Source organism: Dermacentor variabilis, chromosome 2, assembly GCF_050947875.1.
Source record: "Dermacentor variabilis isolate Ectoservices chromosome 2, ASM5094787v1, whole genome shotgun sequence".
In the NCBI taxonomy this organism is placed as follows: Eukaryota; Metazoa; Arthropoda; class Arachnida; order Ixodida; family Ixodidae; genus Dermacentor; species Dermacentor variabilis.
This window is the reverse complement of record NC_134569.1, coordinates 239,074,251-239,098,980: the sequence shown is the minus strand read 5'-3', so window position 1 is coordinate 239,098,980 and position 24,730 is coordinate 239,074,251. Positions and strand designations below refer to the sequence as shown.

Below are 24,730 nucleotides of genomic sequence, written 5' to 3'. Positions count from 1 at the left end.
TCTCATCCCTTTCTTTTCTGTCATCCTCGTGCAAAGTTATGCTGACCAAACTTGCCAATCAAGCTAAGAGAGTGCGTGTCTCAACCTCTTCTTTCAATATTTTCAGTTTAGTTAGATGAAAATGTAACCAAAGTGCTTTTCAGATATTTTCCTTAGTTTTTGAGTGTGTGTTTGCTCAGCTTGCAACACCAACACATATTCAAGTGGAGAGAAAAAAACAGAAGGGCTCCAACTCCTTTCATGAGTGTGATGTTTTACGTCATGCACCACCAGATTGTGGCTTATTCGGCACACAACGTTTATTAAATCTTCATTACGAATTAGAAAATACTTGTTACATGTATTTTCATCCTAAAAGAGTCACAGACCTTACAACCCTTTTAAAAATGTGCAATAACGCGGCGTGTCTTTCTGTGATGCTCACCATTTAGTTGAGCGTTGTAAGCGGCATCCTCGACAGCTTGCGCAGAGGTATCCATGCCAAACACCGAGTGCAGTTGACGAGCCATGCTCAGCCCAATTGTGCCTGCAGACGCGTCAGCAAAGCAGGGCCGACAACAGAATTTCCAGAATAGGAATAGGCAAAAGATGTTCCATAAAAAGAGTATTTCCTCAGGATGCAGGCCCTGACAATGAAATTATCGCCTAATGTCCTTGTTAGTTGACATTACATTACTCGCATTAAAATCAGTAATAATATATTAAATCCTTGGTTCACAAAAACTCTTAAGCGCATGAAGAATAAAAGAAAGCATCTGTAAAAGTGTGCAGATAGAGAGACATGATGATAATGCAATCGCTCTTTCTGAGAGTAAGTGTGTAACGGTTTTCAATTTTTTTGTCACGTCTGTGTTCACAAGTGAGGATAGCCCAAATGTACCCTTCATACCCGATTTCGATTACGATTACAAGGCACCGATAAACATCATGGTCGAGGGTACTGCTTCGCTAATAAACAATCTTAAGGTGTCGTCTTCTTGTGGCATTGAGGGAATAAATTCTAACATATTAAAAAAAAGACCACTTCTGTTTCAAGCGTCATCCTGGTTTATATATTCAGGCAGTCCTTAATGTCTGGTATGCTTCCTGCTGACTGTAAGATAGCCAACGTTGTACCGATTTACCAAAATGGAAAGAAAAACTTCAACGAAAATTACAGGCCCATCTCGCTTACCTGAATTTGCTGCAAAATGCTCGAACATGTCATCGCTTCGCGTATTTATAACCACCTCGAATCTAACAGTTTCTTTTTTCCGCTATCAACACGGTTTCAGAAAAGGCTTTTCGCGCGAGACACAGTTACTCGAATTTACAACAGATATCCACCATAGCATGAATCACTACTTGCAGACGAACTGCTTATTCCTTGACTTTTTCGAAGCGTTTCATCGTGTTGCACATTGCTGCCTCATATCGAAATTATCTGCGTTAGAATTAGACCCCTGTACATTGCATTGGCTTCGTCGTAACTTCCTATCTAATCGAGAGCAATTTACCTGTGTTAATAACTTCAATTCCTCCAAATCTAACATTACTTCTGGCGTGCCACAAGAAAGCGTCCTTGCGCCTCTGTTGTTTCTGATCTATACAAATGATCTGCCTAACAACACATCGTCTTGCATACGAATATTCGCAGATGATTGCATAATCTACCGCCCAGCAACCAATAGTGATGATCACATAATGCTCCAACGAGACCTAGAGATAGTGAACCAGTGGTGTACTACATGGCTCATGACACTAAACGTGCCGAATGTAAAACAATGTCTTTCACCTGTAAATCTGTCAATGTGCAGTTTATCTACCACAAAAACAGTATTACATCCCTGACTGCACAATATAAGTACTTGGCGTGCACCTTACACCTAACCTATCGTGGTCTGAGCATATTACGTGTGTCTCTGCCAATGCATCCAAATCATTCGGGTTTTTGCACCAGAACTTGCGCAGTGGTCCATCTGCCTTGCGTAAAATGGCTTACTTAACGTTTGTGCGACCCCAGCTTGAGTATGCGTCTCTCATTTGGTCTCCACACCAGCAATACCTAACTGAAGCGTTGGAAATTTATTTATTTATTTATTTATTTATTTACATCATACTGCAGGCCGTGTGGCCCAAGCAGGAGGGGCATGGTAACAAATAAAAGTACACGTATAAGAGGCAGAATTGCAAAAATATGAAATTCAAGAAATGAAACAATATAGCACGAAACAGCAATGTTAGTTAGGAAATACTAATAATATGAGTTTGAATTTATTCAGGTGAGTTCAGATGATGGAAAGGGATGAGGTTCCATTCTTCTATAGTTCGAGGAAAGAATGAAAATTTGAAGAGGTTTGTCCTGCCAACGTAAGGGGAGAGAGCGAGGGGGTGGGAATGACGGGTTTTCCTGAATGCAGAAAGTGTTATGTGTGGACTAGGATCTAAAGAAAATTTACGGTTTATCAAGGAGTGAAGGAACTGCAGGAATATTATTTTTCGCCTCGTTTGAAGGATGTGAAAACCATTTGTCCGCAGTAATTCAGTTACAGACTCTTCTCGGCCGTATTTGGAAAAAAATAAAACGTATGGCTCTTTTCTGTATCCTTTCAAGGGCGTTAATGTTGATTTTGGTAAATGGGTCCCAAATAACGCACGAGTATTCCAATTTGGGTCGAATAAATGAGGTATAGGCTAAGGATTTTACTTCATGGGATGCATGTTTCAGCTTATGGCGAAGTAGACATAGCTTTCTGAAAGCAGCAGAGGCGGTAGCAGCAATATGGCTATTCCAATTTAGGTTGTTAGTAATTGTAATTCCAAGATACTTGTACTCGCTCACTTCGGCCAAGGGATCTTGGCCAATAGAATAAGAAAATTTCAGGGGTAGTTTTTTGTTTGTTATACGTAGAAGCACAGATTTATGAGTTAAGTTTCATTCCCCACCTGTTGCGCCACTCAAGAATGTTGTTTAAGGCCAAATGAAGAGATAGTTGATCATGAACATTATTAATATCATTAAATATTATACAGTCGTCTGCGAACAGATGAATATTGACAGGGGCCTCTATTTCAACTATGTCATTACAATAAATAAGAAATAGTAGTGGGCCAAGGACGCTGCCTTGAGGCACACCAGAGGTTACTGAAAGAGAATCGGACTGCTGCCCATCAATCACTACGTACTGTTTTCGACGCATCAATTAAGCTGAAACCCAGGACAGGATAAAGGCAGGAAGACCAAGGAATTCTAATTTACAAATTAATTTGTCATGAGGAACTACATCAAATGCTTTTTGAAAATCCAAAAATGTCACATCCACTTGGCCAGCCTTGTCGAGGACAGGAGCAAACGAGTGAATGACTGTGCTTAATTGGGTGACTGTCGAGAGCCCCTTCCTGAAGCCATGTTGGAAAGGAGATAAAATGTTACGCTTGTTAAAGAAATCATTAATGTAGTCAGGAACAATGTGTTCAATTAATTTACAAGAAGAGGATAATATGGAAATCGGACGGTAATTTAGGACTGAGCTTGGGTCACCTTTTTTTAATATAGGGACAACACGTGCTACTTACTAATCGAGCGGAAGTACCGCGGAATGTAGAGAGGCCTGAAAGATTACTACAAGGAATTTACTTAAATGTTTCGCATAACGCCGAAGGAAGGTGTTGGGAATTCCGTCTGGACCAACAGATGATTTTACTTGTAACCGGAGGAGCATGTTAAGTATACCTTCATGAGAAATGTTAACGTCAGAAGAGCAGGACGGTTTGGAAAGAGGGTTCAGTTGGTGGTGAGAAGACACTGTGGAAATGGTCATTTAAAAGGTTAGCAGCAGCCTTGGGATCAGTTATTGGAATGCTATCGTGGATAATGTTCATTATGAATTTACTCCATTCCTTAATAAAGTTCCAGAACTTCTGGGGATCGTCCTTAATAAAATTTGGTAAAGTCTTGCTGAAGTAAAAATTTTTTGCTTCTGCAATGGCCTCTGAAAGGGCGACACGAACACTGGTTAAATTTTCAGTAGCCGGGCCTTTCTTTCTTAGGCATTTGGCTTTACGTTTTAATTGAATAGTGCATCTGTTTATCCATGGTGCTGGCTTTTTAAGTTTGTTAGGTATAAATTGATCAATGCAGAATAAACACATTGCTTTAAACTTTTCCCAAAGCTGCAGAACGTCATTCTGGCAAAATTCAGAAAGACAAGAATCCAGATAATCTGTTATCCGCACATCATCAGCCTGCACAAAATTTTCCACAATCATAGGTGCATGCGTGCAGGTAACATTCAAGGGGAATGATACAACAATAAGTTCATGGTCAGACAGCCCAGGTTCGATAGATACAGAATAATCGGAAAAGGAGCGTTCAAGAAAGACAAGGTCAAGGAGCGAACCAGGACCATTACCAAATCTGGTAGGTTCACGAACTACTTGTACAAGGTTGTGGCCGAGCATCATATCAAAAAGCACATTTGCGTCGATAACAGAACCGGCACTTGACATAATACGATCCCAGTCAATGCCCGGCAAGTTAAAATCACCAACCACTAATAGCTTATTTCTATTGAACTGTGCCATCTGTTCACTTATCGTAGATAAATAATTGGGGGAAGAGTCAGGTGGTCTGTACACCGCACATAAAATAAAAACATGACCATAAATATTCAGTTTTACGAACAGACTTTCAGTGCTGCTTGACTCTGATAACAGAATTGCCTCCACGGACGACTTTACAATAACAGCTACCCCACCGCCCCTAGAAGTCCTGTCTCTACGAATTATTTTGTAGGCAGGCGGGATTAAGTCCTTGTCGCTAATTTCGCTATGAAGCCAGGTTTCCGTTATAACTGCAACATGTGGCGAGTGTGACAAAAGAATTGATTCCAGCTGAATTGTCTTATTCACGATGCTACGTGCGTTAATGTTCAGTAATCTGATAAGTCTCTCTTTGACTGGTCAATCAGAATGTTGACCAGTACGGGAATTAGAGGCTATCTCGTGTTGGTTTGTTTTGTCATTCCAGATGAACATATCATTGTTAATGCGTAGCTTATCATGCTGAAGTTAAACCTTCTTTCTGAGCAATTTGTCATGCTTGGCACTTTCCCATAATAGCTTGCGCTTCTTCAAAGTGACCTGCAAATAATCGTTTTGAACAAAAATGTTGGTTCCCTTCAGTTTAGAAACATTTTTAAATATTGCTACTTTCTCATTATAATCCTGAAGAAACATTATGACCGGTCTTTTAGGGCCAGCCTTACCAAGTCTGTGAATACGGCCAATGGAAACACACTTAACACCTAGCTTATGCTCGAGTGTTTCTGTAATTACTTTGAGCTTTAGATCAGATTCAGTCTCATTTGGCTCTTCAGGGATACCATGAATAACTATGTTCGAACGCCTGCTTCTATCTTCAATATCAGTGAGCTTGCAAGCGTGAGTATTCACAGACTCTTGAAACGTTTTTACTGTGTTTTCAAGGCAGCCCAAGCTTGCCATATCAGATTTAAGTTCCGATATTTGAACTTGAAGCCGCTGAAACAGTTCTCTTGTTTCAACTATCATGTTTTCTGTCTTTGTTTTCAAGTCGGCTAATTCCTCTCGCAGCAAATTTTGACCGTCAGGAACTTTATGCAATAAATCGGCGTTAGTGGGTCCAGGATTAGTTTCAACATCCCCACACAACAAAAGTTTTAGAACATGAAAACACTCGCGACATATTTTAGAACACTGTCGTTCAGAATCATTCAGAATAGGGCAAGCCACTTCATTACTCACAATTACAGCACCCAGTCTAGCATAACACAGATCAAAGCCGGATTATCATTGCAGTCGTTGAGTACTCACCGTGATATTGCACTGCTGTCATTATTCCATAAATTCATTCACTCTGACGGATTATCCCTACCACGCCTGAAACACCATGTCTTCACACGGCACAGATTGCACAAAGCTATGTCCGCGTAAATTTAACTTTTCACCACTGCTTCATGCTATCTGTCTCTGGAGAAGCCTTTCGGATCACACTGCTTCGCTAAGAAATCATGATGCCTTTTGCAGTAATTTGGTCAAACATTTTTCTCCACACTGTGTGTAGGGTTGAGTTAGTACACAGCTACTTATCAATCCCATTACATTTGCGTTTTCAATGCATTGGCACGCGTCATGCCAAGTGTTTGTTTTCTGTTTTTTTTTTTTTTTACATTATGCAGTGTATAATGTCTCAACGTAAAGTTCTTGCTGCTTTTATGTAATGCATCTTGCTGTTTTTATACAATGCTTATCTGTTCATTCCTTTTTCTTTTTTTGACACCTTTCTGTACATATGCAAATTTCACCATTTTGTGCCAATATTTGAATTGCTTTATGCATTGATATCTTTTTACCAATTGTATCTTGTGATAAACTGTGTCATATGTACCTCACCCTGTGCCTAGGCCCGTAAGGTGTTTCTAAATAAAAGTTTTTTTTAATACGAAAGAGCAAGGCACACCAGTCATCTCCTTGCACACCATAAGCAGGGATGCCAGCCTATACCTAAACTTTAGGCTGCACATGCCTGTGTAAATTACTTTAACCCTTTGAGGATCAACATTTTTATAAAAATGCATCAGCCACATTTTTTTATTGCAGGTTTAAATTCTTCAGAGCAACCAACACTGAGAAAAAATTTGTACATTTTAACACAACATTAAAGTGACACAATTTTTTTTAATGTGTGCAGTAACATGCACATGACTATACATAAATAAACTGGAATAATTAATAATTTGTTTATAGTACAGTAAAATTCCCACAACCTACTTTCCCCGTTTTGAACAGGCTTGACACAACCAGAATGCTTTGCTTACGTTGCTTCCTTGGCCGTTCTTCCGCATAGAATGTCATCAGGACAAGCAGAACAAAAACCAACTGCCACTGCTGGAGCTGACACTGGCAGCAGTGACAGCTGATCGGCGCAATGCTAAAAACCTGATCCCTGTACTGCAGGTTGGCATGCAAAGTATACATCCTTTGTAACTAGATAGTTTATGCTGTCACTGCTGCCTTTCTGCATTGCTTTGTATCTCTTGTACATTTGTTATATTTTGTTTCGACTGGTATTGTTCTTCCTTTGCAAAGACATGACCAAATCTACGACTGAAAGAGAAAACCGATGCGAAATCTAAGAACTTCATGCTGAAATGAAGTCTCTAATGGGGAGCATTAAATTTATGGACGAAGAGTTTGAGGATATAAAAAAAGAGGCTTAGAGAAGCCACAGAAGATAGGGAAGCCTTGAGAAAGGCTAATGAAGAGTTAAGGTGCTAAGTGCAATGAAAATGAAAACAACAACTTCAGACGAGAGTTGTTCAATCGGAGCAATACTCTCGCAGGTCCAATATAGAAATTAAGGGACTTGTGCAACAGGACAATGAACGCATTGCTGAACTTGGAAAAATTGGTGATGTAGTAGGTGAGCCCATAACTCATTCTGACATTGAAGTCTGTCACCATGTGCCCACACAAGAAGCTGGCAAATCTAACGAGGTTGTCCAGTTTAAGAGCAGACAGAAGAGGAACAGTGTTCTCGAAGAAGTGCGGAAGGCTAAAGTGCGAAATGACCAGGTTGGAATTGCTGATGATCCCAGAGTATTTGTTAAGCAGCACCAGTCCTACCTTGAACTGTTTTCTCTCGCTGGCATTAGCAAGAAAGTGCGAATGTCAATGGCACTTTGTCTGGAGGCGAAATGGGAAAGCACTTGCACACAATACTGAGGCCAGTAGTGTCACCCATGGTGCCTCAGAGGCTGACCTTCAAAAGACCGCCTAAATTGCGGTGTCTAAAGAAGTTAAACTTTGCTTTCTTTCGACTACACAATGTATCGTGAATATAGCTTACCACATGAAATTGCTCTGCCTGCACACGAAAGAAACATTTCCGCATGTCACGTGAATTCACATTGACTTGCCCATAAGCAAGACATACTAAGAATGTTTCTTGCTGAGTTTACTTTTCCCATTTGACACTATCATGTTCTCTGAAACGTAGTATCAGGAGCACAGTGAAATGCTTATTATAGATGGTTAAACATTTATCAGATGGTTACACATTTATGAATCGCACTGGCAAACGTGGGGGCAGTGTAGCATTGTATGTCAAGCGCAGCATACAGTATGATGTGCTTGAGGAATTCACCTGCGTCACGTCACGTTACGAAGTGCTAAGCGTTAAGTCTGACAACAACCTGTTTGTTGTGATGTACCAACCACTTACTGGTAATATATCTAATTTCTTAGAAATTATTGAAAAACTCTTAGAGCATGCTACTTTCTACAATTACAAAGTGCTTCTTGGTTAGAAGTTGATCATTAACGTGCTTGATGACAGCACTTCAACTCATGCACTAACTAATCTAATCGCTTCTTCTGGTTTCCGCAGTGTTATTACAACGCGTACTCATATGACACCATCTTGTCAATCTGGTGTCGACTATTTCATTGGTAGTGCTGGTACCAGGTACAAAGCCAGGACTATCAGCTATGATATCAGTGATCACTGTCCAATATTATAATATGCTCATTTTATGTTCAAGAAAAGTTTGCCTGATACCACGTTCAGCTGCAGATGTTCATCAGGCAAAAATATGGAACACTTTCACGCACTTGTTCTGCGCACCAGATTGGTCTTCTCTTTATAACAAAAAAGATGCTAGTGAAGTGTACAACGAATTTCTGTCCATATTCAGTCGCCTATACAACTTGTCTCTTCCGCTTAAAACAGGAAAGGTAAAAAAATGCATTAGAAAGCCTTGGGTGCAGCCTCAGCATGTTAGAATGATTAACAAAAAAAAATAGGCTGTTCAATAAATTTCTGCGTATGCGTCAGCAAAGCAATCTTGTTGCATTTAGGAAGTTAACGAATATACTAAATAAAGAACTGCAAAGAGCTAAAGCACTTTATTACGAAAGCCTCCTTGCAGCCGTGTAGAAAAAAAATCCAGAAAATACTTGGGCAATTATCAATGATGCAATCAGACAGAGAAATGTGAACCGCAAATCTCGTGAAATAACCGTGAACAGTGAAAAAGTGTCGGCCGCTCTTTTAACTGAGTGTTTCAATAAACACTTTGCGAACATGATGGAATCATCAGACAAAGCGGTCAGTGGCACTGCTGTTAAGAGATGTATGCATAGAATTTTTCTCAAGCCAACTGACGATGCTGAAATTTGTTGTACATTTTTTAGCTTAAACAACACCAACGCTGTTGATGCAGACGGCATTCAAATCAGACATATAAAATGTGTAAATGATGTCATCACAGTCCGTCTCGCATTTGCGCTTAACGTTGTTCTGGAATCTGGCCATTTTCCAACAGCTATGAAGAAAGCAAGGGTGTCAGTTATTTTCAAAGGTGGTAACCGAAATGACTTCGGGAACAATAGGCCTCTTTCCATTTTATCAGAGTTTTTGGGTTTAGAAATGCTGATTTCTGGTTGTATTAACGATTTCTTTGCGAAGAATGGCATTCTTCCTGATAGTCAAGACGGATTCCGCCGGGACAGGTGATTCGAAACCGCTTTGTTACGTCGAAAGGAGCTAATAATTAATAACATTGATGCGGGAAAACTAACGTTGGGCATTTTAATTTATTATAGCAAGGTATTTGATCATTTGAGTCATCAAATTTTAATGAGTAAACTAGAAGGATATGGTATCTATGGTGTGGCAAGCCAGTTGCTTCAATCTAATCTTTCTGGGCGGACGCAGTGCATTGCTATAGAAAAATACTGCTCTTCCTACAGAGAAATTAAATCTGGGGTGCTACAGGGTTCTGGGCCCGATATTGTTTAATATCTATGTAAACGATATTGATGAAATAGGAAGTGACGCATCCATTGTACCATACGCTGATGATATGAGCCTGTTTGTCTCTCTCAATGATCTTGATGATCTGTTACAGAGATCTCGCAGTATCATTTGCAATTTGTCGAGTTGGTCTCATAATAATGTTCTAACAGTTAATAGCTCCAAATCAAAGGCCATATTATTCAAGGCAAGAAGAAAGTAGTCTTATTTAAATCAAGAATTATTCTTGGATGGTGCACCCATTGAAACTTTGAGCAAATACAAAGTATTGGGCGTTACGTTTTCAGAAAATACGAACTGGACATGTCACAATGAACTACAGTCGAATCCACCTATAATGATACCAGTTTTAACAATATATCAGTTATAACAATGAAAAGCTGCTGTACCATGAACTTTTGTATGTTTTCTATGGGGACATAACATGCTTACTGCAATGTCCCCATATCGTATTATCTGTTATAACGACGAAGTGTGGCTACTGGGTGTCCGTGCCGAAAGGTAATGGAATGTGAAATCCTTAAAAAGAATAAGTGAAATGCGAGCTACTACACAATCGCCTGCCACCGCAACTGCCGCTACGCGCTTCTCTACATGAGAGGTACACGCAGCCTCATGCGCACCTCTCCCGTCACATTCCCACCCCTACAAACACGAATGGGCTGTGCCCATAGCTCTGCGCCGCGCCACCCTCCGAAACACGAATCGACCGCACCAACTGCGCTAACAACGCTGCCAGCGCTGCTCCCAGATTGTTCACTCGGCCCTCACAGTTGGTTCTTTATTCTATGGTCCTCATTCTGCGCAATTCTGCGAACAAATTAAGTTGCTTGTGCTAGTCTTTGTTGTGTCAAAGTCATTCCTGGTCACGTGGTTTCTCAGCCTCGTTTAACTTGTCACCGAAACGGAAAATGGCTGATTCGCCTGCTGATCATTGGCAACGCACAACGTTGCCGGTGAAAAGAAAGCGCATGCTATAGATTTGGAAACAAAGTGCTTCTAACTAATGAGGCGATTGTCGCGAACATGCTCGCATTGGATAGCGACGGCCGTGACAGCAGTGCTGGTGAGTAGGGCAAGATGCCTCGACATTGTCCCCACGGGAGGGGTCCTGTAGATAATTGAGTCCATCACGGGTTTGTTTCCCGAGGGACCTTCCACTTCACAATGTAGAGCACCTGGATGCTTTGAGAAGGATTTTGGGAAGCTTCACGTAAATCGAGCAAGGCTGACGGACATGCGGTTTTCTCGTGCAAGCTTGTGGGAAGTACGTGGTGAGATGCCTGTGGCAACCTCATTTCAGCGTTTCTTCTGTATTTCTCAAGCTGAGATGCTGCCGCGGCAACCTTCCCGCATTTTTTAAAAGGCACCTTTTGGGGCCACTGAAGCGATGCTTCGGCGGAGCTCACACGTCACTTGCTGCTCGTGACCCTTCTTTGCAGTCGTTACAGCAGTTTATAGCAGTTCCATTCTTGAACGCTGACAGCCGCGGCTTCTTACACGATCGGAGTGCACAGAAAGCAGAGTTAAACAGTTAAACGACTCAACACAATCAGAAGCCAGATGGAGCAAAGTGGTGGGGAAGCGGCCTCCCCGCCATTATAGTTTTTTCGGAACAGCTATGCCATCGTCCATTTTTTTTTTCATGCAACCCAGTTATAACACTTATTCGTTATAACAATTATTCGTTATAACAACGGAATTTTCGTGGCACAGGAATGTTGTTATAAGTGGCTTCCACTGTCGTTACGACATCACTGTCATCTGCTGTACGTGTATCATGCCATTGCCATCACTTCTTTTTTCCAGAGAAAGTAAAGTTGCAGATATATTGTGCGTTGTTTGAATCGCATCTGAATTATTGTGCACTTATGTGAACTACCACCACGAAACATAATCTTCATTCACTTCTTCAACCTCAAAAACGAGCACTTCAACATGTAGCAAATGTACCTTGTTTCCATTCTACTGTGCAACTTTTTGATAAATACAACAGTACGAGTAACTCACTTTTATGAATACCAGCTACTGTATTCTTTTTCCTTCGGCTCCGAAAATTGTAGAACCTTTTCAAAGCATACGTCATGAGTTGAATGCGAAAGAAATGATGCGCATACCCGCAGCAAAAACAGGTGGTTCACACCATACCGGCGCACAAATCATCTTTTGCAGTCGCCAAGACACACGCTACCTTCACTGTTAAATAAATTTGGGAAGAAAATGTTATTATAACTACCCTGACTTGAAAACAAATTACCAGGTTTACTCGCATAATCAACGCACTTTTTTTGTAAAAAAATTTGACGCAAATTCAGGGTTGTGATCATTACGCGGGTAAAATTCCCCATGAAAAATACATTTTCTTTCTTTATCCCGTATTTGCTGCGGGATGACAAGCAGGCGGCTGCCGCTGTCAGTGCCAGACACCAAAACAAAAATGGCGGCTGGCGGAGCAAGCCGAAGGCGCCGAAGGCAATTATTATTTTCTGAAAGCTTCATTCGGCTTGTGCGCTCCTTCGTAATCAGACACATCACCTATGTTGCAGCCTTCCACACCTGGATGCAGTGTGAAAAGAATAAGGTCAACACCCTGATACGCCAAGCTTACAAGGCAGCGCTTGGACTATTCGAGTGTACGAACGCCAACAAGCTCCTGAGCCTGGGGGTACACAATACCCTCGAGGAAATTGCAGAAGCACAACGGACCACCCAGCTGGAGCAGCTCTCTATGACTGAAGCCAGCAGGCGCATACTTCAATACTTGGGCTTCACACCCGGGGCGAAAAAGGCGAGTAGCAACGTTCCTGTCCCGGACGGGACCTGGCGCCGGATTCGGGTAGACCTCATTCCGAGAAACATCAACCCAGAGATCAACAGGGAGAGAAGAGCGGCGAGAGCCAAGGCTCTCATCGACCTTCACGCCAAGGACGAGCACGCAAGGTTAGTGGATGCGACAGAGTACCAGGGAGACAGCGCGGCGTTCGTAGCTACCGTCATCGAGGCGTCGTGCGGCGCAGCAAGGGCAGCGGCGAGCTTACGGGTCCGCGAGGCGTGTCAGGCGGAGTAGGTGGCCATTAACCTGGCCACTGCTGACCCCGGGTGCCAAACGGTGTTGTGTGATTCGCAAAGTGCAGTGCGGAATTATGCAAAGGGCAAAGTGTGTGGTGAGGCTGTGCGCGTTCTGTGCTCGGCTGACCTGCAACGAGAGAATAGGTATGTTAAAATCAAGTGGTTCCCGGCGCACGCAGGCAACAATGCGTCGGAGAAGCACAATAACCACAGCGAGACGGCACACACAGTGGCGCGAGCGCTAACCAACCGCGCCGCTGCAACCGACTGTCCAACATGGTGTAGTGCCAAGGACCGCATGACGACGTTCAACGAACTTACACAGTCTCACTGCCTGGCTCGAAGGACTTTCCCATCCCTGCACCCGGGGCTGAGCCGAGCGGAGGCGGTGCTGTTCAGACAATTACAAACTGGTTCCTTACCCACCCCAGTGTTAATGAATCATCTGTACCCGAAAGTATAGGTGAGTGATGTGTGCCGCGTGTGCCAGCAGAAGAGGGCCACCCTGACGCACATCCTATGGGATTGCACCAAGTTCCCCGACGAAGCTTCGACAAGTACAACGATTCTGCCGTGACTCGCGGGTGCGGCGGAATGCTACGGCCACAAAATCCAAACCTGGGTCATCCAGCAGGTCTCGGCGGCTCTTGAAAGACAAAGGCCGAGTGAAACCGACAGAATGTTGCCCTTCAGGGCAACTGACTGCAGGAGTAACATGCGCTGCAGTTGAGTAGAGACCACCCACTGAGAAGACGTCAGGGCCTGCATCACGGCGCCATTTAGTCATGGTGTCGTTCTGCAGGTGACTAAATAAAGTTGTTTCTCTCTCTCTCTTCTCGTGAGTACATTACGTGCATTGAAACAGTTTCTTCCGTATCAGTAATGAATAATATTGTTACGGTTAATGTTAAACTGGCTTTATTCAAGGGACGAGATTGATGGTAAAGTCAAGATGGCGTCCTGAGGCTGCACCAGCTCACGTCTTCTTCCTCTTCTCCTCGCCCGGCTCATGCCGTAGCAATCCCCGGTTGCCAGACGAAGCCCGCTGGGCAAGTCCAAATCACTCGAAAAGCATAGTGTGAAGCTGCTTAAGACGGGCAACATGTACTAACTGGGTCCGGCTAGACCGACGACCAGCCGACATCAAGCGTGCCACCACGTACATCAAGTCACTTAAGCGATCTACAATGACGAATGGGCCCGTGTACTGGGGTAATAACTTTTCGCATAAGCCACGTTTATGTTGCGGAGTCCACAACCACACAAAGTTTCCTTTGGCGTACGAGACAGACTGGTGTCGGCTGTCATAGCGCTCTATCAATCGGTCTTGCGATGCCACAGTACGAAGACTAGCGATACGCCTGGCTTTTTCGGGGTCTTAGCAACAGAGTACTCGCTGTGAAAGTCAAACGGTAGTATAGTGTCAATGCAGCTTAGCGGTGAAAGTGCGTAAAGGAGATAAAAAGGACTGTAATCAGTCGTCTCACGCTTTGCAGTATTATAAGCATAGGTGATGAAGGGGAGTACGTCATCCCAGTCCTTGTGATCGGAAGATACGTACATGGCCAGCATGTTAGTTAGAGTTCTGTTCGTACGTTCTACAAGCCCATTTGTCTGAGGGTGATACGGTGTTGAACAACGGAAATGCGAACTGCAGAGATGAAGCAGTTCTTCTACGGCGTCCGCAACGAACTGACGACCGCGATCGCTAGTGATCACACGGGGGGCGACCATGTCGAAGAATAATGAATCGAAGCAAAAATGTTGCAATGGACGTAGCTGCTGAAGATGGTACGGCTGCCGTTTCCATGTAACGAGTCAGATGGTCGACACATACGATCACCCATCGGTTGTCATTAGATGATCGGGGAAATGGGCCCAGAGGATCGATACCCACTTGTTCAAATGGCAGGCGAGGTGGCGGCAGAGGTTGGAGAAGACCTGGCAGAGAGGTCGTAGGGCGCTTGTAGCGTTGACATTGTTCGCAACTGGCGATGTAGTGCTTGACTGTGTCCCGCATTCTGGGCCATTAAAAACGCTCCTGTGTCCGGTTCAAAGTTCTTGTGAATCCTAGATGGCCAGAGGTCACATCGTTGTGCATGGCTCTCAGTATGTCCGTTCGCAGACTCTGCGGCACCACCAGAAGGAAGCGTGCGCCTTTAGCCGAATAATTGGTCTTGTAAAGCAGGCCGTCACGGACACAAAATTGACCGGTGGCTCCAGGACGCGATGCGGCTACAAATAGAGGTTCCAAACTAATATCATTTTCCTGCTCTGCTTTGAAAGTCATCGAGTCTGGGAATGTAGAAGAAATGGGAGCAAAACAGTCATCAAAATTGTCTCCGTCACACTCCGTCGTTGTCAGAGGAAGGCGGGAGAGACAGTCCGCATCTGCGTGGCGACGCCCGGACTTGTAGGAAATAACGAAGTCGTACTCCTGCAGTCGAAGAGCCCAACGTGCCAGTCATCCACTCGGGTCACGGAGATTCACCAAACAGCACAACGCGTGGTGGTCAGTAATGATAGTGAACGAGCATCCATAGATATAGGATCGAAATTTGTGGACAGCGAAAACAGCTGCCAAACATTCTTGCTCTGTCACAGTGTAATTGCATTCCGCCTTAGTCAAAGAGCGACTAGCATAAGCCACAACGTGTTCAGCTCCTTGATGACGTTGCACAAGTACGGCACCAATGCCGATGCCACTGGCATCTGCGTGCACTTCCGTAGGTGCGGATGCATCAAAGTGACGCAATATGGGCCCTGACATTAGTAGAAATTTTAGCTGACGGAACGCGTCGTCGCAAGCCGATGTCCAGTTGAAAGGGACGGCTTTTTGGAGAAGACATGTTAGGGGGTACACCACGTCGGCGAATCTTGGAACGAAGCGACGAAAATACGAGCACAGGCCCAAGAAACTCCTCGACTCCCGCACTGACTTCGGTGCTTCGAAGGAGCTGACTGCCTCAATCTTCCGTGGATCTGGCCTCACACCGTTTTTGTCGACCAGATGCCCAAGTACTAACGTCTCGGTTTCTCCGAAACGACATTTCTTGGAATTTAGGATCAAGCCGGCTTGTTTGACACAATCCAGAACAAGATTGAGACAGCTGTTATGTTCACTCAATGTGCTGCCAAAAATCACCACATCATCAAGGTAGCACAAACAAATTTCCCATTTAAGTCCTCGAAGGATAGTATCCATGAATCGTTCGAATGTTGCTGGCGCGTTACAAAGGCCGAACGGCATAACATTAAATTCATAAAGACCGTCTGGTGTCACAAAGGCCGTTTTCTCCTTATCGTCTGGGTGCATGGGTATCTGCCAATACCCTGATCGCAAGTCCAGGGATGAAAAGTAGGCAGCGGAATGTAGACAATCGATGACATCATCAATTCTAGGAAGCGGATACACATCCTTTTTGGTGACCGCATTCAGTTTCCTGTAATCAACGCAAAACTGCCACGATCCATCCTTCTTCTTTACTAAGATTACTGGTGCTGCCCACAGACTAGAAGACTCTTGAACAACACTTTTCCGCAGCATGTCTTTTCACCTGTTCAGCAATAACTGTCCTCTCTGTTGAAGAAACGCGGTAAGGCTTTTGCCGAATGGGGTGCGCAGATCCGGTGTCAATTCTGTGGCGAGCACGAGAATGCGGGAGTGAAGCCTGCTTGTCGCCTTGCGTGAAATCGAACACAGAAGGATGTGTCCACAAAACTTGTGCGAGAGCGTGGCGCTCATGTGAGGGTAGTGCCTTGTTGATCATTCGTAGGATCTGCTCTTCAGTAAATGCTTCGTTGGGGATCGCTAGTATGAGACTGCTCCTCCTCGCTTAAAACTGTAATGGAGCTGTAAGTAATCTCGTCAAATTCAGCAAGCTTCATATCATGCGGGAGAACGGCAGGGACGCAAGAACAATTGAAAGCCCACAAATTTGACGCGCCATTCACTACACTCACGACAGAGCGTAGTACAAGTACATCTTTCTTTGCACAGCTCGACGTAAGTGGCTGGACTTGCGCGTCAAACGATGAAAGGTCGGCAGCAGCGAAATTAACAGGGATACGTGACAGCGACCAAGGCGGTAGCAGCCAATCGTTCGAAACAACACAATAGTTTTTCACTGGTAAGGATGTGTCGGCAAGGGTGACGAGAAGCGCGCTATTCAAAGTAATTTCGCCTGTGCCACAGTTAACAGATGCACCACAATCCTGAAGAAAGTCAATCCCGAGAATCACATCATGAGTGCACCACGGTAGTACGAGAAATTCTGTTTTAGGATCTTCTCCTCCGAATAAAACACTTGCAACACAAATACCAAGGGGAACTAGGCACTCTCCACTAACACCATGAAACGTCACATCATTCCATGGGAACATAACTTTCCGACCCGGCCTCTCTTTGAAAGTCACACTCATGACGGAAACGGTAGCACCAGTATCCACTAATGCTGTTGCAGGTATACTATCAATTAACACATGCACTTTGTTCTTCACCATCATAATAGGCAGAGGAGTATTTCGCAGAGATGCAGACTGTCCGGCGACCTTATCTCCATTGGCCGCGCCGGCTAGTTTCCCGACGGCGGTGGAGACGTAGCATGTCGCCGTGGTGACGGTGAACGGCGTTGGCGACTGGTTGGGGGCATCAGGCTGCGGTCTGAAGCTGGCGAGCCACTCCTTCTATTATACTGACAGAAGGTATTCCGAGGTGGCGCGCCTGTGGTGTTTGCAGGGTCTATTGGCCAACGGTCGTCATAACTATCACGTCCAAAATTAGGCCAAGTTGGTGGTGGGCCATATGTGGTTGTCTGTCGGCGCCGGCGACAAAAACAAGCAATGTGTCCTGAGGCGCCACAGCTGTAACATACAGGCGATGCGCGACCGACGTTGTATACCTCGGAGTCAACTCTGGGACGCTGTGAATAATAAACGCGATCTTCCGAATTCCGATTCGTGGTGGTAGCTCGACGAGTTCGTTGATCGTGCATCATGTCGTCAAGAAAGGTACGTCGGTGCTGTCGCAGCTGATTGACTCAACAGTCTGCAACGCCTGGCATGGCCGACAATGCTGACACAGCAGATGCATGTTCTTGAGGTTGGTTGGAAGCGCAACCAAGCTGTTCGACATCCGCCCCTTTGGTGTGCCGTTCAAGTTCTTCGCGGACAATTTGCCTTATAGTTGCCGCAAAGTCAAATTGAAAGCTGTAGATATCGTTTTCATCAACGCTTGCCACCGTTGTGACATTTGGTAGCCTGCCAAACTTTGGCGTGATACGGCGCAGCTTCAAGGCCTCAAATGTGCGGCAATGCTTGATGAAGTCGGCGACCGAGGCGAGACTCTCCTTTCCGATTAATTAATTGTAAACATCCTCGGCTATGCCTTTGAGAAGGTGTCCAACCTTGTCCTCTTTGGACATTCGAGGATTGACAGTCTTTCAAAGCTTCAGGATCGCCTCTATGTACGTAGTACAGGTCTCACCTGGGACTTGAGCGCGCTGAAGCAATGTCTGCTCCGCCCGCTTCCTTTTCGTGGTGGAATCGCCAAAGCACTCTGTGAGGTGAGTAATGAATCTGTCCCACGTTGTGAACGTATCTTCATGGTTCTCGAACCACACTAGCGCCGTGTCTGTGAGGAACAGAACCACATTGTCGAGCTGAGTCGTGGAGTTCCAGCCGTTGTACTTGCTTACACGCTTGTAGTGGGTGAGCCATTCCTCCACGTCCTCGCTGAATTTTCCAGAGAAAGGGCGGGGCTCCATCTCATGCATCCAGGCGCCGGCTGTTCGCACTGGAGCAGCCAGAGAAGGCTGTTGGTCGCTGCTGTGGGACATCGGGATCTCAAGTGGTGTTGGAGGCAGTCGAGCGAGGCGTCGGCTCCGGCGTGGCACTTGCTGCAGCAGCTTCGTCGTCTTGGTCAAAGTACCCCGCACCTCCACCACAAAACTGTTATGGTTAAAGGGAAGCTGAAAAACTTTTCGAAAAAAATGAGTTCTCTGCGGCATTCTACAGTTTTGAGTCCCCTGAACACGAATATCTGGTTCAAAAAGGGCGGAAACAAATGCAAGCGGCTGTTTTTTCAAGAAAACGCTCACCAGCGCCTCAGGGCATAGCGCGAACGCCGCTGTTGCACGTGATTGGTCGGGGCCGCTATGACGTCATTCGCGGCAGTCGCCAGTCGGCGCCGCCGTTTCAGAACGTAGCACGCTGTTCTGTTCTGGCTTCATAGCTGAGTTGTAAGCCTTATGGAACGTTCTCGCTGTCTCGGATAGCTTGTATTTTCGCCGTACATGTTCGAACCGACAGCCGATATGGAAAACGATGGCGGCAACGACGATGTTGAGTGTGCCAACAGCGAGAGCGATGTGTGCACCTTCTTGCGCGTTGGGAATCTTAGCTGGTACGTATGTTGTTTTTTTTTCATGTAGCTGCACGTTCCAATGACGGGAGAAAAAATGCGCTAAAGTGTCACTGGGAACTTGCTGCTGGAAGAATGCGGGTGCAATTCCGCGATGTCAAGCACCTTGCCGCTGCTTGTCTAAAGTCGCGTAGTTCTTTTAGTGTTGATACACGATAGCGAACATAAGTGCCGCATTTCAAAGCGTGCACATGCAGAGATGGCCAGAGGTATTATATGTGCAATATTCATACTATGGTTCGACGACTTCGCCATTGTGGCTCGATCAAGAATCGGTATGCGCGCTCCATGCTAGTGTTGACATAAAGATATTAGGCAGTTTAGCACCGCCGTGTGGCAAACACGATAACTGCAACCGAACGTCGAGTGTCACTAGGCAAGCCTATACTCCATTTCATACCTCAGGTGCAACGCTGTGGAAGCTACGCACGAAGTCCGGTCACCAAAATTTATTACTGCGTGCGTTTCCGTCTATGCTTCGCAGCGTGCCAGCGGCGTTTGCTCGCGCGAGCATGCACGTAAAGCTGCCGCGACGAGCTGCTATTAAAAAATGCCGAAAAGAAAATTGATTTAAAAGGATGTGTTAGCAGCTGTATAAGTACACGGATTGTTTCTATGGGTAAATTCTTTTTTTTTTCATTCAGAACTGAGCTTATATATGAAAAATTTTCTCAAAAATCGGGTCAAAAAACATCGAACTTTTTCTAAGTGTGAACGCAGCCACTGCAAGAAGTATCTCAAGCCTCCACAGCGTTGCACCTGATGTATGAAACAGAGTATAGCAACGCTAGCAACAACGCGTTTCTGCATTTGTCGTAAGGCTATCCGGCTATCGCGGAAATGGTCCGAGCACAGCACAGTTGATTTCGTCGGCACGAACTTATCTCTCCTCACCGCATGGGCCCACTACGCTGCAAGCTTCTTGTCCTTCGGGAACCTGTGAAACACCACATCGTCTCGCCCGCCTGTGTTCGCGCAGCCGAATGCTGCACAGAACGAGGACATGTTGGGCGCCCTTGGCTGTAGGCACTCACGCAGCACAGAAGGAAAAAACAGTTTACGAAAATCGCAAAAGAAAACAAACGTGAGCGGCGGCGGTGGCAGATCTCTAGTAGCGTCGTTCAGTAAAGAGCAGGACGGAAAGAGGCATGCCAGCACATGCCAGCACGCCGGTCCGGTAGCTCAGTCCCCGCGAATGACGTCACTCTCGCCGGTTCTCTCCTCTGGCAACCACCTCACCCGGTGCTCTGGGAAGCGATGGGGGCGTGTCCGCGGGGGTGATTTAGAAAGCAATTTCCGCCCCTTATATTAACAAAACGAAGAAAAAAATTTCGGAACCGTAAATTATTAGGTCTGTTCTTCCCAATCCCAGCAATTCATGGAAATTGAAAACCGTTTCAGCTTCCCTTTAATGTTAAACCGGCTTTATTCAAGGGACAAGATTGATGGTAAAGTCAAGATGGCGTCCTGAGGCTGCACCAGCTCACGCCTTCTTCCTCTTCTCCTCGCCCGGCTCATGCCGTAGCAATATCGTTAATATCAGCAAGTTTGCGACAATAACATAGCCATGTCCACTTTGAGGGCACAGAAACAGATGGATGCTGTTACGTTTTGCCTACGACGCGCGGTTTAGCCGGCGCGACTGCAACAAAGCGGCAGACATTTTGGCCCGTTCGGCGTCGCCGCTACGCTCCCCGCCAAGCGCGTCCAGGCATGTTCCGATGCCACGTGTCTTCATGTGCGTGTGTGAGTGTATGTGCCATTGTGCCCGTCCAGAGGCGCTACGAGAGTAGAAGTTACCTTCTCCTCCCAGTCTTTGTGCCCGACCAGCGGCGCTACGACAGTATGCGTCACCTTATCCCATTGTACAATCACGTGCTCGTCTATTGAGGGGTTCCTTCTTGCCCTCAACTGCGAGAGTATAAAAACAGCTGCCCCCGGACGCCAAGAGGAGGGCTCCGATTTCTTCTGTTGAGTAAAGTGCTCTCCCGTCTCTCTACTTCGGTCAACCTGACCGCCAACTCTTTGCGATGTTAAAATAAACAAGTTGTTTTGTTGTTACCAGTCGACTCATGCTTTGCCGGGACCTTCGGATGCTTCCAGTTGTACCTCAGGCCGCCAGGCCAACGCTACCCTTGGGGCTTGCGACCCAGGTGCAACAACGGGCGTCAGCGCCGAGTTCCTAACCGATCGCACCAGCGGTGCGACCACAACAACTCGCGCCATCGGTGCGATCCAAACAACTGTCTGCCAGCGGTGAGATCGCGACAACGGAGACCAGCAGTGAAGAGATGCAGTTGACTGTATGCTGAGCAGCTCAACAACGATCCGGGAGCAGTGCAACGAGCCCTGTGTGATGACTGGTTGCCTGCAGCGGAACGACTGCGCTGGACTCTTGGCTGCGAGGTTTGGTGAGTGCGGGACTTTCTTCTTCTGAGCTTTGCCAGGCTTTTGTTAGTGTCAGAAACAGAGCTGGTAATTGTGGTTGTCGTTGCTGCCGGGTTAGTTTGCGGCAAGACAATAGTAAGCAGTAGAGAAAGCAGCATTCAGAGCAGCCATGGATTTGAAGTCGTTGCGCAAACCGAAATTGTTGGAGCTTGCAAGAGAGTTGGGTCTGGATGTCTCGGACAAACTAAGAAAACCAGAACTGCTAAGGGCTATTCTTGAGTTAGAGGCTGAGGATGACGAGCTGTCGGAATGCCTTGAGACCATTGAGGAGAGGGAGACTGCAAAAAGACAGGAGCGCGAACTTAAAGAACAGAAAGAAAAAGAAGAGCGCGAACTTAAAGAACAGAAAGAAAAAGAAGAGCGTGAACGTAAAGAACAGAAAGAAAAAGAAGAGCGTGAACGTAAAGAACAGAAAGAGCGAGAGCAACAAGAGCGTGACCGTCAACACGCTTTGGAAATGAAGCGTCTTGAGGTAGAGATGGAACGCGCTCGTAATGGAAGTCAGGCACACGGTGCAGGAGAACGCGTATTGTTCAAAATGACTGACCTGATGCGGCCGTTTAAGCTTGGAGAGGACATTGGTTTGTTCCTGGTTAACTTTGAGCGAACGTGCGAGAAGCAGGGGTTCTCTCGGGAAACGTGGCCACAGCGCTTGCTCACTTTGTTACCCGGCGAGGCGGCCGACGTAGTCGCTCGCTTGGATAGAGAGGAGGCAGAGGATTTCGACACAGTGAAATCGAGTCTTCTAAAAAAGTACCGGCTGTCAGCGGAGGCGTTCCGTCGGAAGTTTCGGGAAAATGAGAAAGGCAGAAGTGAGTCATATACAGAGTTTGCGTACAGGCTTATGTCAAACATGCAGGAGTGGCTCAAAGAAGAGAAAGCGTTCGGTGACCACGATAAAGTTCTGCAGTGTTTTGGGCTAGAACAGTTTTATAGTCGGTTACCTGAGAACGTGCGGTACTGGGTCTTGGATAGGCCAGACGTTTGTACGGTGGCTAAAGCCGCTGAGCTAGCCGAGGAGTTTGTGACGCGTCGGGCTCGCGGAGCTAAGGACGGTCAAAAGGGTGAATTTGGCTCGAAGTTTGAGAGGCCGAGGTTCACGCCCATGAGATTAAAGGGGGACACGCGTAGTGAGGATGCGAGTGAAAGCAGTCCGACCAAACGTAAAGAGACGGCGGCAGCCAAACGCAGAAAGCGGTTCGAGATGAGGCGAGCGCGCGTTTGTTATACGTGCCAGAAGCCGGGTCACTTTTCGGCGCAGTGTCCGGAAACAACACCAAAAGTTGTGTTTTTTTTCATTAGGCAGCACTGACGAGAACATGAAGCTTCTCGAGCCTTACATGCGAAACCTCCTCGTGAACGGGAAAGAGTGCCGAGTGCTTCGCGATTCCGCAGCTACGATGGATGTAGTTCACCCGTCTTACGTAGAACCCCATATGTTCACGGGCGAGTGCGCATGGATCAAGCAAGCCGTGGAAGCTCATAGCGTGTGTCTGCCGGTAGCAAAAGTGCTTATCGAAGGACCTTTCGGAGCGCTTGAGACGGAGGCCGCAGTGTCATCTATGCTGCCACCTCAGTACCCGTACCTATTTTCGAACAGGTCCGATCACCTCCTGCGCGAGAAGGGGCTTTTGTTTGGTGAAGCTAGTGTTCAGGCCTTAACCAGATCGAAGGTTCGGGAGCTCGCTGCAAAGGCGGTAGTTGCGGGGCCGACGTTATCGAACAATGAAAAAGGGTCAGAGGTGCAGCAAGCTGACGAACTGAATAAAATTGAGCCTGTAGCGTTGAAGGCACCAGATACTGGAGAGGAAACGCCCGACACGGGAAAGTTAGAAGAGCTATCTACTGATTTGCTCATCGCGCCTACGTCAGACGGACTTGATAGGTTGCTAAAAGTCAGCCGGTCGGCTTTGATAGCCGAGCAAAAGAAGGATGGTAGCCTAGAAAACATACGCTGCAATGTCAAGGAAGGTATCGCCAGGAAAAATGCGCGTTTTGTGGAACGAGGTGGAGTCCTGTACCGGAAGTATCTAGACCGCAGAGGAGTGGAGTTCGATCAGCTGATCGTGCCTCAATGCTATCGTCAGGATCTGTTGCGCTTGACGCACGGGGGTTCGTGGTCCGGACACCTAGGAGTTAAGAAAACTAAGGACCGTCTCTTGCATGAGTACTATTGGCCAGGGTGTTTTCGGGACGCAGACCACTTCGTGAGGTCATGTGACACCTGTCAGCGGGTGGGCAAACCAGGGGATAAATCGAGGGCGCCGTTGAAATTGGTACCTATCATTACGGAGCCTTTTAGACGGCTCGTTATTGATACAGTGGGACCTCTGCCGGTAACAGCCACGGGGTACAGACACATTTTGACTGTGATCTGCCCAGCGACAAAGTTCCCTGAAGCAGTGCCGCTTAAAGAACTCAGCTCAGTTGAGATAGTCAATGCACTACTGTCCATATTTGCGCGAGTTGGTTTTCCTGCGGAAATCCAATCAGATCAGGGCACAGTGTTTACTAGCGCTTTGACGACAACTTTTCTCGAAAGGTGTGGGGTAAAGCTGCTACACAGCTCAGTGTACCACCCACAGTCGAATTCCGTTGAGAAGCTCCACTCCGTCATGAAGCGCGTGTTGAGAGCATTGTGTTTTGAACATCGAACTGACTGGGAGCTGTGTCTGCCTGGGGTGATGTTTGCATTAAGGACCGCGCCGCATGCAGCTACGGGGTTTTCGCCAGCTGAGCTGGTGTACGGTCGCTCGCTTCGGTCTCCGCTTCGCATGCTTCGAGAATCGTGGGAAGGCAGGGGCGACGACCCAGTCGTGGTGGAGTACGTGCTTAAGCTCCTCGAACGCTTAAGAAGGGCACAGGAGTTGTCAGGTGAAGCAATGGCAAAGGCCCAGCAGAGGGCCAAGGTTTATTATGATCGGACCGCCAGGGCCCGTCGTTTTGAGGTGGGCGAT

At 46.2% G+C, this 24,730-nt stretch overlaps 1 protein-coding gene across 1 annotated transcript in view; it reads right to left on the bottom strand.

Moving 5' to 3' along the window:
* LOC142573176 (tRNA (uracil-5-)-methyltransferase homolog B-like) overlaps positions 1 to 24,730 on the bottom strand; it is a 126,053-nt gene that overhangs the window by 32,129 nt on the left and 69,194 nt on the right. Inside the window, exon 11 of the mRNA XM_075682746.1 lies at positions 425 to 526. Within this exon, the coding sequence (XP_075538861.1) occupies positions 425 to 526 (102 nt within the window). The remainder of the gene's footprint in view (positions 1 to 424; positions 527 to 24,730) is intronic.